The sequence below is a fragment of the Polypterus senegalus genome, chromosome 16, assembly GCF_016835505.1.
Source record: "Polypterus senegalus isolate Bchr_013 chromosome 16, ASM1683550v1, whole genome shotgun sequence".
NCBI lineage: Eukaryota > Metazoa > Chordata > Cladistia > Polypteriformes > Polypteridae > Polypterus > Polypterus senegalus.
In genome coordinates, this window is record NC_053169.1 from 102,120,263 (window position 1) to 102,136,231 (window position 15,969).

The window sequence follows — 15,969 nt, forward strand, 5'->3', positions numbered from 1 at the left end:
GAATGTGAGAGAAGGGGCACAAAAGGGTAGAGGTCAGTGGTCCTCCAGGGGGCGCCCCCATCAAATCGAATGGCTGCTTTGTGTGATGAATCATGAAAGTGTGGGTAGAAGGTGACGGATGTACAGGCGGATAGCAAGTTGTCGTACAGTAGGTATGGTGGACCCTCCAGTCGCATTTCTTGACACACTTCTGCTGCTCCAAGTCCTTGGTGTGAGTGTGTCACAGAGAAGATGTGCAGCATTGTTCATAACGGCACTCACTTTTATCTCCTTTCTCTCCTCCGCCACTACCACCTGGGAGTCCGGGGGGCACCCCTAAACTGAGTCTCCCTCGCTAAGCAGCTTGTTGGTTTGGTGGGTCCAGCACACCACACAGTAGAAGATGTAAAACCTAACAAGTGTTCATTAAATATGGTGTTGTGAAAAAGTATTCACTCCTGTCCCGCTATTCTCTGTTTTTTTTTTTTGTATATTTGTCACAAGGATTGGCTTCAGATCTTCAGACAAAATGTCATGTTAGACAAAGGGACCACAGTAAATATATAACACAATTTCTGATTTGCTGCTCAATATATTCACGTAATACCATACCATATCATGTCCAACACCGCTGTGTGAAAAGGTAATTGCCCCCTCAGTTACTCATTGATAATTCAACACAGCTGATTGAACACCCCACGTTAAACCTAAATCACACCTTATACTGACCCTTGTCACGAGAGTCAAGTTGTCATCCCGGGGTTTCTATTGTGTCCCCCTGTCCCCAAAAGGCTGGGGTTCAAATGGCTCATCTTTGTGTATTGTGTTCCTCTTTTATTTTGTCAGTGTGGATTATTTATATATTTTCATGTGTCAAAGTATGTTCTGCAAGGTTCTATGTAGTTTGGTGGTGGTTTCCCATGAGACGGGACCACCTGCCCATCACTTCATGTGACTGAGTACCCTCATCCCTGTAAGGGCTGGGCAAACAAGCAATCCGTTGTGGTTCATTGAATGCACTCACAGTGGTGGTAAGTTCTTCTGTGTTTATTGACTTTGATTATTTGGGAATTACTGGATTTTTACACCTTTTCAGGCCTTCTCAGCTGGGCTTTTTGTGCTCTTTGCAGCTTTGCTGTTTAACAGCTTTTTCTGAAAATAAATCTTTTGCTTATAAAGATTCATTATTGCATTTTTATGTGACTGGCAGGGCTTGGCGGTATCCCTTTCTAGTTGACATTTTGAGCCTTTGTTTGCAACTCCATGATTTGGGACTGTTTAGTTCAGAGTCGTTTCTAGGAGAAAGGAAATTCCAGAAGAGATGAGGAAGAAAGTTGTTACCAGTAAGGAATGGGTGACAAGGATATTTCCAACGTTCTGGGACTGCAGCGCACCCAAGTGACAGTGAAAGCCATTGACCCCAAACAGTCCGTCTTCCCAAAATGACCCCAAGGGCACATTGATGACTCATTAAAGGAGCTCTCCAGCCTCAGCTAAGGTCAGCGTTAAGAAAGAGAAATGGGAATCCTGGGAAAGGAGCAAAGTTGAATTCCTGCCATCCAAGAGAAACCGCAATGCCAGGAAACGCTGGGATGATCCCCAATGATAATAATGAGAAACGAGTCAAAGGTGGGACTCTGTTTATATGAGACAGCCTACCATGCCTGGTGTTTATCAGACCTATGATGAGATGGGGCTGAGCTGGCATGGAGATGCTTGGAATACTTGTCATTATTGAAGGAACCAGGAATTTAAAGACATTCAGGTAATCTGTCTGAGACAAAGGGCAGAAGTGTCACTCAGTTATGCAGCAGAACGAGGTGGAAAATCACAAAAACAGCTCCACACCTGAGTGGTTTTGGAGTCAAAGTCCTGACTTGACCCAATTGAGAGAACCTAAAATGAGCAGCTGGCACATACAAGCCCACCAGTGTGTCTGAATGAAAGAAGTTCTGAGAAGAAGAGTGGCCTGTAGTTCTTCAACAGCGATGTATCGGGCAACCAAGAATTGAAACTAGGCCCTTTAGTCCTTCAGTTGTGACTCCTATCGTCCACATATGGTCTGTCAGTTAAGGTGTGGACTGGAAAGCTCAAGAGTGACATTTTTGGTCCCTATGTTGACGTACTGGGTGCACCTGGGCGAGCATGGGTATCACCACCTGCCACAGGTTCTGGGGATAAAGAGTTGAGCCCCACACACACCTTCTCCTCCTGGTTTTGTCCCCAGGTCCATGGAGGATGGGACAGCTCTGTTTGGAGGATGATGGAACAGCAGAGACAGGAGGCCTTTGAGTCCATATAGTCCTTCATCCGGTGTGAGTGTTGGGCTGTGATCAGCGCACTTGTGACATGTCACCATTACGTCACAGCACTGCTGTTGTGAAATGAGAATACGAGGGACTGAGAATTAAAATGTCTGCAGCACTTCAGGGCAATAGGGAACTTCTGGAAAATTGGCAGAAACGGACAAGCACTCTGACAAAAAGGTGTGGTGTCCTCTCATCAGTGACCTTTGTCACTCATCAACCTCCATTTATGTCTCCCTTATAGATCAGCACCAACATTTTTCGAACGCTTCCTCCAAGTGACAATCCAGACTTCGACCCAGAAGAGGATGAGCCCACGCTTGAGGTGTCATGGCCCCATGTACAGGTACGAGCAAAATCAGACCACCCTGTGGTGTTGCAACCTGGGTTTGGGAGGTTGGGGCACGAGGGAGCAGATGGAACAAGACTGGGGTGGGATGCCAGTTCATCAGAGGGCACACATGGTGGAGGGTAACCAGGAAAGGGTGGGCTAGTAGATAAATCATAATAAAAATAACCGAGTCAACTATATAAATCTGATCTAGGGGTGCAGGATCCATAATAATAATAATTATTTATTATCTTTTATCCAATGTCAATTTGGGGTTAGAAGGAGCCTATAATGAAGATATTAGGCACAAGGCTGAAGAATAATAATAATAACTCATCCATCTTCTCTTGGAAGCAGTTAAACATAATTTAAGGTTACTGGGGCCATATTATTATTATTGATTCATCCTTTTCCAGAGACAGCTTGATTCAGTTGCTGGTCAGAGAATTCAGGCTTCTCTAAGAGTGACAGGCACAAGGCAGGATGATGAATTTTTTGTTCTCTATTTCTCTCCTTTCCCCTCTTGTATTCTTTAATGGGTAGCCTTTGTCAGAAGGCCTCATGTCCTATAGACTTGCCACTCTTCCTAAGGTATTGTTCTTTATAATATCTCCCCACCTTCCCTTCTACATTTATAACCTCAGGTAATCACACAGAGTAAAAGACAAGCAAGAGTTAAGTCACAACTTACATAATGTATTATTGTATGGCTTTCTTTAGGACGAGCCGCATGCCTATCTCAATATGGCTGCCGAGTTGTGCTAATCGACCCTTATGGTCATCATGAGGGTGACAGAGAGAGAGAGATAGGGAGGGGTAAAGCAACCAAATTTGTGCATTCTGTGTCCAAATCCTTGCACCAATAGGGCATCATGCCACAGAATGCCCTCTGAATAAACACCAATCAGAACAGCCATACAGTACTTCAGACCAATGCGGGCACACAAAACCTTTCACACCTGCCCCCAGAAACCATTTATTGAGCTGATGCTTGCCAGCTGGGTGATTTAGCTTTCCTGTGGGGGTTGATTGCCAAGTGATTCTCTGCAGGACCCTCTCAGACTGGTTTTAGGCACATCTCCCTGACCCTGTCATAAAATTACAAAGTCCTAAAACGGGTTGGGGGTTAGTTAGCCAAATATCAAACCACCGCTGTTCCTATCAATGATATAAGACTAATATTATATTGCTTTGTCTAAGTTATGAATAAAGACATACAAAATATTTATTGTATTAAAAATTTCACACCATAGCATTGATGATGATGGTGATAATGGAATCTGCCTCAGTCCAGTGTCAAACTCATACAGAAGCAGTAGAAGCAGCCGTATGAACATTTCATGGTACGTTTTAAGGTATCTGGTAAAGCACCTAAGACATCATAAAATGAATGACGGATACCTGAAACTCTTTCCTTATAGGATATCTCTCATTTGAAGATGATATGCTGTTCATTTCTAGGTATCTCAAATGCATTTTCCCAAATCTTCTGCCTCCAGTATATTTCAGGATATCTGAAAATATGTTTGTGAGCATTTTAGATCTCCAAAAGTTAAGTGTTTTGTATAAATTAAAAAAAAAAAAAAAAGCAGAGCCTCTTCCAGCATTTTATAATGGAAGTTACGCGGAGCAAACGGAAAACAAAAGCCCCAGAATTTACCAAATAAGTCTATTTTTCAAGCCAAGGAGTTCGTTGAGCAGTAATCCGTGTGTCGCGATTACACATGCATTGTAAAATAGCTTATACATTTAATTTTTAACAAAAAACCCTCCAATATTATGAGAGTCAGCCATTTTAAAAGAAGTCCAGCTGTGCACACAACATCAGCGCTCATTTTCCTCCTCAATAACAGACGCAGGGTTTTCTCTCGAAGGATACAATCACAGTAATCTGTGTGCCACATGCTTGGTGTCGTGTGGATTTAATCCTGTATTTATGTGAGAATTTCTCCCAGGAAGGCCCCTGTTATCTCACAAGCAAATAGAAAATGTATCCTAACCTTGAGAAAAACTGTACCAGGAATATGCGATGAAACAATTAATTCCACCGTTATTGTCATAAACAAGCATTGGAAACACGGAAGGCATGTTTTCGTATTTCAAAACTGTTGCTGTTTCAAGGTGCACATCCATCTTCAGCAAGTTTTCAGACTCATGTTTTCCAGTCGGGCTCTGTGCTCCATGGCCTCCATTTTAAAAAGCCAGGACAGGCTCTGTAATTTTTCAGATTTATAGGATTTGATTTAGAACGCCATGTTTTGTGACAAATGCATAAATACCTCATTCATGAAGAAATAACTGTTGACTCGGAAAATACCAAGCTTATCCTTTACTTTGCCGTACAATCAGGCTAATTTAAATAACATGCATGTCTAGGGATGGAGAACAGGCCTGAACACGGAAACAGCGTCCAAATGGCTCAGGACTCGGATTGTCTCCTGGGACTGTGAGGGTCACCCTGCCACTTAACAATAATGATCATGAATAATAATGAATGGTATGTTGGTGCTCATGATAGACGCGGTAAGAGAAGAACTCGGATGGCACATCCTGACACAAACAGTCAAAGAAACACAAAGCTGTTTCCGTGAACTCTCACACCGGTATGGCGGAAGCACCCCAGCAGATTCACACATTCCCTCGTTTTGTTTTTTCTCCATCGCCGGTCCCCCCCGAGTGAAGCCGCACACCCTGCCCAGCTCGCCTTGCCATCTGCCTCTGCTTCCTCACTATGATGAGGAATATCACAGAGTCATTAAGGGGGAAAAAGAACAGACATCCAAGAATGCCGTGAACAAAATCAGTGAAAAGAGAAAACCTGGAGGCGCTCGACTGAGGGCCGCGCTGATCAAAGGGTTTGTCACGTAACAATTAAAGCAAACACTTGGAGGGGAAGAAAATAGAAAATGTTTGACGGCTGCTCTGTGTTCCTTCGAGGCTTTGTCATTTGACAGCTGAAGATTTGGCTTTGAAGCCCAACATCTCGTACTTTGAACCTCCAGCCTGTTTAATAAATCTCACGTTTGTTCTGCTTTCTAATTCAGACGACGTCACGGGCCTCACATCTGTCACTTTCAGATGCGCTGAGGTGGGCGTTAAACTAGACGCCTTGCTGTCTCTGCTTGGGGAGGTGTCCCCTCTGAGGCAGCGACAGCAGTGGGGTGTAGCGTTAACGTTTGTTATACGTATAGCTTTAACACATGGGCAGTCTATTTCTGGCATAATTTTCATGTTTATGACTTGTAATTAGAAAAGTTTGTTTTGTTAACATCTTCATTTTCTTACCTTAGGCGAGTTGGTCCGTCGTGCCGGTGACATCGGCAGATATGATAGTGATGACGGTACATAAACCTTTGTTTCAACGGTTAGCGTTCTCTCAAGTAGGCTGTAGAGCAGCGTTGCCTAACATGCAGGTGGGCTACGGCTGACCCCAGTAGAAACCCGCTGCTCTGATATACAGCCACAGCGTCGCAGGTGGATCGTGACTAATCCTGGACAAAACCCCAACCCCTGCTCTGATGACCACCAAGGAGGATCGCGCTTGAGCCTTCTGACGCTCTGGTGGTCACAAGCGGGATACCCCAGCTTTGATGACTCCGCTAAATTCACAGAGGGCACCACCCGTCCGGTGGGTTACAAACACGCTATCAATTAATGACACCACAAGGTTGGGACACACTGCCCTAGCAGTAGGATTTCGTGTTCTGGATCCCACTTACTGGTTCTTGTTTGACTCCTCCAGTATTCTGAACCTCGCTTGTCTTTTGACCACAATAAGCCCGCTTCCTTGTCATCTCCATTTTGTTTTTTTCAGTGCTCACGATAATCCTCTGGGACTGGGGATGGAGCTCAAGCTGCTGGTCTAGGTAGCCCCATGTTGTGATGCCTCGAAGAAGGACACATCAGTTGGCCCCATGTCCGCTGTGCTTGCTTGTCTTGTTTCATTTGCCCCTTTCCTCGCTCGGCTACCAGCAGAGGCAGCAGAATGAAAGTCGAGCCTTCAGATCAGATAACAGTCTGCTTTAACACTGCACCAGAACAATTGGCCTTGCAACCCAGCAGTCCGAGTTCGATCCCCATCCAACTCATTTATGAAATGCTCCACTGCTGTTCAGGGAGACGTGTTTGAGATGCAGGTGAGGTCCAGAACCTTACATTGCCTTTCCTTCTCTGTCTAAACGCCTCCTCCCAGTCACACTCATGAGTGGCACCCCTTTGGCTGCCTCCTCTCTCATTCGTGCCACACTCTTTCTCTCTTTTCTCTTTCTGAGTCGCAGCAACGTCACCGAGGCGTCAGCTGACTTGTGTGCTCACAAAGGCATTAACGAGACGCCCTGCAGCAAAATACAAAACAAATGTGAAGCCATTTGGACGCCATAGATTATTTTTAAACCATTTCTGTTGCTGCCTTTCTAACTTCATTTTTGCAAAATTTGCACAGAATCGCGGAATGCACAGCACTGATGCTTGGTCACACTCCAGTGGGCAAATGGCTTTGGCTAGGATGCAGATAACTCACAGGTCCATTGTGCTGCAAATACGGGGTCACCTGGAGGAGGAGGAGGAAGTGATGTGAAGTTAAGAACCAGCCTAGAGTCTGTCGTTGTAGGGCACACCCACATTATTCATTCAGCGCTGGACCCTGTTATACCAATCCAGGATTCTGGGATTATGGGGTAGGTGCAAGGCTAATAAAAAGGACACTGGAGCAAATTTAGGTCTCAGAAAGAGTCCCCCAGACTGATTTTTACTTGGTTATGTTGGCATCTTTTGTCACTTTGGATGAAAGTGTCTGTCATCCATCTTCTGCTGCTTATCCAGCTCCAAGTGGCAGGGGCAGCAGTCTGAGGAAAGATACCCAGATGTTCATTTCCCTTCCCACCTCCTCCAGCTCCTCCAATGGGATACTGAAGCATTCCCAAGCCAGCTAAGAGACATCATCTCACCAGTGTGTCCTGGATCTGCCCCGAGGTCTCCTGCCAGTTACCCGGGGGGCTGTCTAGGAGGCATCATAATCAGAAACCGAAAGCACCTCGACTGGCTCGTGATGTGGACAAGCAATGGCTCTGCTTTAAGCTCCTCACCCTGTCCGTATGGCTGAGCCCAGACGCACTGCGAAGGAAACTCATTTCAGTCTTTGCCTAAAGTATGCAGCCATAGCTGAGGGTAGGAATGAAGGTCGACCCTACGACTGATTGGTACAACGTCCACATGACTCACGGTGCCGCTCCAGTACCTCTGTCTATCTCTTGCTCCCTTCCTCCTCCACTCGTGAATGAAACGCTGAGAACCTGAAATTCCTCCTCTTGAGGTATCGCCTCATTCCCAGCCTGCACTGCACCTTGCTCTGGATGAGAGCCATGGTTCTGCAAAGCAAAGAAATGTAAATGAAAAACTCGGGAAAGGCCTAAATACTTCAAAGAGCTCCTAATGACTTAAAATACTCTAAAAAGGCCTAATTACACATGGAAAGGTGAACTGGCAAACCCCTGGTCAACGGTAACAAAGCCTTAAATGAAATGTTGAATTGATTTAATCAAGAAGGTCCACTGTATACAAAAATAGAGAAAGAAATTTAAGTAAATAAAAATATCAAAGGAATATAAAAGAACTCTACACAAAAGGCGAAATCTAACATAATAAATCTTCATAATGACTTGAGTCCCAATTCCTTGGTACAAAATGTTATAATTGTGGGCTTTTGTTGTTTTTACTTTTGTGGAGGTCCAAATCCAGGTGCTTTGTCGTGTGGTGGGTACTCACTATCAGCACATGCGCCCCACCTATCTGCCTGTGATTTTCACATTCATTTTCATTTTGAATTTTTCTCTTTATTTGTTCATGTTGTTCCTAACGTTATTTTGGCCTTCTGTTGTAGTATCAGGAGCTGCCGCTTTATTTGTTGCATTGTCATCATCCCGTGGATCACCAGATGTTGTGATATGACATCTGACCAGGCTTTAACAAACGGACCCCAGAAACACTAACTTGAATTTTTTTTGTTTTGTTTTTACAGCTGGTGTACGAATTTTTCTTAAGGTTTTTGGAAAATCCGGATTTTCAGCCAACTATTGCAAAAAAATTTATCGACCAGAAATTTGTTCTGCAGGTGAGTGTCGCACTTCATGTCGCACTTAGTAAGACGAAAGTCAAACTGTGGCAAACGTCATGAGGGGGGCGCTGGTTTACTGGGTAATGAATGATGGAAAAAATCTCAATGGGGACCTGGGCTGCTGACTGAGCTGGGGCTCCTGTCATGTCAGCCTGCTTCTAGATTTTCGGAGGCCATTTTATTTTCCACTCTGGGTATTTAATGCTCTAAGAGGACCCTGGGTTTGTTCATGTTACCAGACCTGATATAGACTTTTGGCCTTGCTTTAATCACATGCACAGTTGCCTTTTACAGCACTAAAAGCTCTCCAGTCTTTTGTCGCTAGCAGTGATGATTTTCAAACAGCTGAGTTTGCACCACTAGATCAGTGTATCTCACTGCGTCACTGGCGTGTTCTGGTCGTGACTACCAACCGAGGGTGGGCACAGAGCACCAGAATGCAACGCAGGTCTGTGCATCACCTGACCGTCGGGTTGATTACCTCTCAGGATGTAATAAATTTGGCCGCAGTCTCGTTACAGACTCTTCCTTGGTGGGTAACACTTGTTGAACTTGAATTCTAACGTAATTAGTTTCAATTTCAAGTTGTAATGATTTGGAATCTTTATCTATATCTATGCTTTAGTTGCCTCACATTTTTATGCAATCGTTTTGTTCACCCCACTGAGTTAAAGCTGAAAGTCTGCACTTCAACTGCATCTGTGTTGTGTCATTTAAAATTCATTGTGGTAATGTACAGAACCAAAATTAGACAAAAAGTTGTCTCTGTCCAAATATTTATGGACCATATATATATATTCATAGTATCCGTGTTCTGAGGCCCCATCGCGGATGTTTGCCGACTGGTAGACCAACCACATGCATTACCTGGTAGGTGACCACCCATACAATCAGATCGGGACTCAGAACACGGATGCTATGAATGTAATTACTCCAATCTACAGTCTGTCAAATAAACGAACTACACGCCGTAGCGCAGCGTAAAGGCACTTCATCTCTGATGCTGACGTCCAAGATTCGATCCTCGCAAGAGGAGCAGTGGAGTGTGTACGCCTGATGAGCCCAAATAATGGCGAAACACATGTGGCATACTCTTTGCATTATTTGACAGTAAACTATGTAACATATATATATATATATATACTGTATATACTGTGTATATATATATATATATACTGTATATAATATATTTTCTTTATTTATTTTTTCTATCTCAATCTTTTTGAATTATGTAGCACTTGTTTCATGTAAAGAGCTTCTGTAAAAAGCCAAATTTCCCCCTGGGGACAAATAAAGTTCTTTCTATCGATTGTTCGTTCGTTCGTTCTTTTTTTTTTTTCCATTCTGCGATTTTTCACTTCTCTGCTCTATTAGTTGTTTAATTTTTTTCCCCCCTCAGTTTCAGCCGCCATATTGGACACTCATCGTTAAGACAGCTTCCGTGTTTCTAGGGGCGTGTCCTCTGAGGTCGTGACTTGAGGGTAGTGATCGCTCTACCGGTTGAAAGATCGAAAGAAAGTTCATTTCCTGATCCGAGTTGTAAATCTGTTTTTCCAAACCTCCTCTTCCTGATTATTTATTTTGTTTTGTTGCTGTGGTTTTAAACTTTTGCTACCAATTCTCTCTCTTGTTTTCGACTTGTCCATTGTGCCCTTTTTGATCTCCTAGTTTTGACTCGTTTCTTTCCTTGGTCTGCTCTCCAAATCTCATTGGCTTGCAATGCGATTTTTGGTTTTTGATCGTTTTGGTTTTTATGACTTTTGACTTCTTAATATCGTGTTTTGGTTGCCTTCCCATTTGTCCTTGTCTGGCTTTGACCGATTTCCTGTCTGTCTTTGATGTTTCGCTCAACTTACCCATCTTCTGATTTATATTTTTACCTCACAATAATCCTTCGACACCAGCGTGCTATAACAGGCAAAACATGAGATTTGGTAAAAGGAGGGTTTCTTTGGGGGCTTTTAAAGATTTTTGGTGGTGAAAAGCGTGGAATATGTTGTGATTTAAATTTTTATTTTAGCTCTCAGTTGTCTCTATTCTTTTGTCGTCTTCTATGAGTTCACGCTCTAGAGACAAGCTAGGGGCTACCAACGGGGTGGCCTCCTCTCAATGGTGAACCGGATAAGCAGGTTAGAAAACAGATGGAGTCTTCACATTTAATCCCAGACTCTTAGTGTTCAAGTTCAAAACTTAATTTGGGGCGAGAAGGTTTGAATAATTAGGTATTCACCCGAAAATCTGAGTGCTATTTGAAAAGCAATCATCCAGCTGTAAACGTAAGGCTTCTATTGGTCAGCAGCAGCACGGTGCGGTTTACATTACCGTGGCCGGTAAAGACGAGGTGTTAAACAGGCAGGCAGTTGATGCTGCAGAACAAAACGAAACACACAGAAATTCTGTTACCATAGAATTCATCACAAGACGCCAACTGTTTAGAAATCTTTATTTAAATTAAAATAAGCGTGACAACGTGTCTGGAGAAAAGACAGCTGTGTAAGCCGTTTATTGTCATCCCTGCAGCTCAGAAATCAAACTCTGTGGGGGCCACAGCTGTGGCAGGCATACTTGAAGGCCTTTACACGTCTTCTGTGCCAGTAAGTGGAGAGAAGGAACAAAGCAGTGACATCGAAAGCCTTCGCCTTACTGCTTCTGGGGTCCTTGTCACAGGGAAAAGGTGTGGACCAAATTGTGGCCTTAAGTGACATACCTAGCTTGGGGCTGAATTGCTGAGCGCCAATCTGTCCACGTGGCCCGTGGGTACCAGAAAGTACCGAAAGGTCGCAGTCGTGGCCTCGAGTGACTCGCCGACATCACCAGGCCCACACTGATGAGGCGCGATGGCGGCGAAGGTCCTGTGAACGGCGACAACTGACCAGACGTAGAAAGTGCTGCTGGATGGATTATTGAGGCTGAGCGGCATGTGCTTCTTTGTTGGCTTGTTTTTCTTGAGCTTCTGTCAGTTCTGAATTTCTCCTTTGGACAAAAAACATAAAGCCTTCTCTCCGCCTCTTGGTGCTTCACCGTTGGTAGCCCATCAGACTTCCTTTCCTTTTTCTGTTTCATTTTTCGTAGCACCACATCAGGAATGAGACACTCTGTTTTTATGCCATTTAATCTGATGATTATCCCTCAGCCCTGAACATTAGTGTTACATAAAACAAGAGAACGACCAGACGCAAGAGTCGCTTTCTCCCACGGGCTGTTAGATTACTGAACTGTGGACCCCTGAGCACCCGCTGCTGTGCCGTCGATGAGGTGTCAGTTCATGAAGCAGATGCCCTCCAGGGCTTTAGTTCGTTACAAGACACTTTATTACTGGAGGTATATTGAGTATACGGAGTATGGATGCATATTTTTAACGTCCCCATGGTTTGGCTTATGCCGTCTCGTTCCTTGTTTGCCCTGAAATGCTTCCGTCTTCCATGGTCTTCCTCAGCTTCTTCCGTGCGGCTCCAATGATCTTTTCTTTGTGTCATCCCTTGCCTGCACATTCAGGCCTCTGGTGCCACCTTGCGCTGCTCATCTCTGAGCCAGGATCCTTGTGGAGATTGCCTGGTGGTCTCGCCCTAGGCCAGTGAGGTTTATCAGAGGAGTGGCCCCGTCTCTTGTCTTTATAATCTGTGTTTTAGTGTTCCTCTTCAGTTTAACCAGAAGTGTGTGTGAAGGCCCCACGTATGACTTCCCTCTCCACAGCACACACACTGTCAGTGACAACACGGGGATGCAGATGGAAACTTAAGGGCATGAGTTTGCACAAATATTAGAACGTTTTTCTTCACATAAAGAACCACAGACACCATCCCACATGATTTCAGTGACGGGTGATGGCCGCCCCGTGGAGGAGGGCTGCACGACGACGAGCACAGCCGTCTACAGACTTAAACTTGTGCCATGTTGTGTTTGATGCTGACTTTGTGATAAAAGAGCCTCATTCTCAGAGGATGCGTTAGCCGAGGTGCTGCTGCTGCCCTTTCGTTTCGTGTGTGTGTCTTTTCCTGTGCCGGAGTCCGAGGGGAACTTAATTCTATTCTCTTTTTGTACATTTGTGTAAGGGCAGAATGGCAGTGAAAAGTGACATATTAGTGCCACAGAAAATGAGGAACCACAAAGTAGAACAGGCTGACTTGATGCCACCACCACCTCCCCCAAGTCACTTCTTCAAAGTTGGCCACCGTCATGGATGCAGAACAGTTAAACCTGCACCCCCCTGTAAAGACAGACACATGAAGTGCCCCTGAAAAACACTTTCATCCCACAGGACATCAAAGCTGCTTCTCTTTCCCACCGGCCTGCCTGTCATCAGGAATTGTGGTGAGCTGAGACGCAGCCGTCTCTCCACCTTAGGGAGTCGGTGAGTCAATCTGAATCTGCAGCAGAGCAGTTCGCTGTCCACCATCAGTGTGGAGTCTGGATGTTCTACTGACGACAATGGTGGTCCCAAATCCAGATATCTGGATGTCATCTGAAATCATGCAGCTTAAATTGATTGGTGGGTTTAAAGTGGCCCCATGAGTGTGTGTGTGTGTGTGTGTGTGTGTGAGGGCCATCCCATTCACAGCTGCTCATGTGCTTTCCAATACCTTACACTGGAAGAAGTAGGACTGCAAAATAAGATCAAAGAAAATGAAGTAAAACCGAAACATAAAACGACTTCCAGCATCATGTCAACCTGCCAGGCCGTATGGACATCCAAGTCTGCCTGTTCTCGCTTATTCAGATTCATAGCGGCACACAAAGTAAGGCTTGGGTTTTAAAAAATGTGAAACGGCAACAGCATTCTCAAAACGTTAGTCCTGTACCAGGAAAGGCTGCCAAGTCTAAAGGGGGCAACCAGGAGAGGAAATGTAAAGCAAGCCGTGATACCAAAGTTAAAATCAGTCCAGTCATTCGTCAAAACCCAAGAATTTTAGTGAGGAATTCAGAAGCACAATGTGGGAAACTCGTTATCTGTGAATGTGAAGTCAAACACGTAACTTCTGGGACAGCAACACAAAATGGTGGCGCCCAGGGAAAAAGAAATTGGCCTCAAAAATGAAACAAAAAAAAATAACAGAAAAACAAATTGTTATGAAATTAATATCAATAAGTAATAATAATAATAATTCATATTCAGCTCCTCTGAGAACCCATAAAGTGAGATGACCATTAAATAAAAAATGAGCATACAAAAATTTGCCAACAAACAAACACACCACAGAAAGAAGCCCGTCGGTTTGCCTTGATTACGGTGTGGCAGACCTCGACTTTCAAGGGGTGACGACTTAATAAACGGTTTGGCACAGCTTTGAAAATGAGGGAGGGATGGAATGAGGCCAACAGCAAAGCCCACCTGAATATTAAACAAATACGCCAGTCACCATCACGTGGTGTCCATCAGCTCCCCAGTGTCTTGTGCCCCGTTGGCACTTGTTGCTCTGAAGGCGTTGCCTCATGTGGAGTTCTCTTTTTGTTTAGTACGTCCCATTAATTGTTAGACACAGTGAATCCTTGATATCTGTGGATTCGCTTCTCGTTATCTTGTGACGCCCATGATCTACTGACACCTCTGAGTCAAAAATCTGAGAGGCCTACGGAGCAGTGGCAATGCATGAGATTGAGCGGCAACAGATGTGTGGTGCCCTTAGAGGTTGAGCGTGGTTGATGTCACAGTACCCGCCACCGCTGTCACACCAAGGTGAGCACTGACGCCCGCATGGGGCTCCTCTGCTTAATCCTTTGCATTGAACGTTTATGTCTTCTTTCTCAACTGTTCTGAGGGGCTTATCAAAGGATGTGCTTCCCACTCTACCTGATGGCAACTCGTGCTGTCCGACCTGTTAAGAATTCAGAGACCGCTGCCTTCCCGCCCTGACATCAACAGCTGTCTGCTGCCAACCAAGGGATGGGCACTGGGCCTCCATAACCCATCTAATTTAGGGTGTATTTTGAGAAACGTCACAGTTTTTAGGGGGACCCCCCTAACCGTGATGGGAGTCCAAAATGAATAAAAGAAGGAAGTGGGTGTGAATGTGGACAAGGCCCAAGTCCAACCCTCACAGCTGTAGATGGTGCACATGGTGGGGTAGGAGTCGGATGTTGGGCTGTGAAACAACTTCCAACGGATGCAGGCTGATCCAGAGACCACAATCTCACCTGTGGGGAAATCATTCCAGACCATTCTGTGGAAACGAACAAGGAGTCTGAGGCCACAAGAGATGCATGTGGTGCTGAAGAATTATTGTCTTTTATGTAATCGGGGATCTGCGTTTTTGTCAGAAACTGATGGATTATGGGGATTATAAAACGTAAATGCAGTAATGGCAAATTTAAAAATAAAAAAAAACACATGAAAGGCAAAGTTAAAAGGCCTGGCGCTTCGATTTCACAAGTAGGCATGCATGCCATCCTAATCTCCCTCACATACTTGTGGATCTTTTTATAGCCAAGCGAAGTGCGCGGCCGTTTAATCCTTTGATTTATTTGCCACTTCAGCGGCCAACTTCCATATTTTATTTTCTTTCATTGTGTGCACAGAGGAACTCGTCCTGAAAATCTGCTGGCTGCTTCTGTCTTTTTCGAGTTCCTCATTCTGGTAATGGAGGCTGGTACCGAGTGCCATTCACTTGAGGTTTATGTTTTATAAAATTTCAGGAAATAAGATATGGAGATACCGGACCCAAGCCCACAGGGTACTCTCCTTTAACATGATGTGCACACACAGAGTGACACAAAGACCAGGGTCTCCATTAAAGCAAGGCATGAAGTCTTGAGCTCCAGACCAGCACAGACTGGGGGTCCCATCACTCGACTTCACACATACACACTTAATGGCCGCAATTACTGGATCTCGTTTGCTCTGAGGAAGTCACAGGGGATGGCGGATTACACAGATCCCTCACGATGAACTCCTGCTGCGCCTTGAGACTATCCCGAGCTCCACACAGTTTGGCTGCCCGTCACCGTGGAGCATCGATCGATCTGCAGATCAGGAGATGATCCCAAGTCATGTGGCGTGGAGCAAGGAGTCGAAAGCCAGGAGTCCTAAATGCTGAAAATCATACGTGAGGTTAGTGAGTTCTGGCAAATGGCCGTCCGGTTGAGTGATTTATGGAGGCTAAACGCTCCGCTAGAAATTGATTTGATAGCCGCGATTAAGTATTGAAAATGCTGTGTTCATTTGAATTGAATTTGGTGGAGTCTAAAGCAGCAGCATCTGGTGGCCCCGCCCCCTAGGCCCAACATAAAAAAAGGAGAAAAAAATA

General features: G+C 44.7%; 1 protein-coding gene across 1 annotated transcript in view; it reads left to right on the forward strand.

The window, feature by feature from the left end:
• Positions 1-15,969, forward strand: part of ppp2r5a (protein phosphatase 2, regulatory subunit B', alpha isoform) — a 73,170-nt gene that overhangs the window by 27,627 nt on the left and 29,574 nt on the right. The window contains exons 3-4 of the mRNA XM_039738366.1: positions 2,530-2,631; positions 8,633-8,725. Of these exons, the coding sequence (XP_039594300.1) occupies positions 2,530-2,631; positions 8,633-8,725 (195 nt within the window). The remainder of the gene's footprint in view (positions 1-2,529; positions 2,632-8,632; positions 8,726-15,969) is intronic.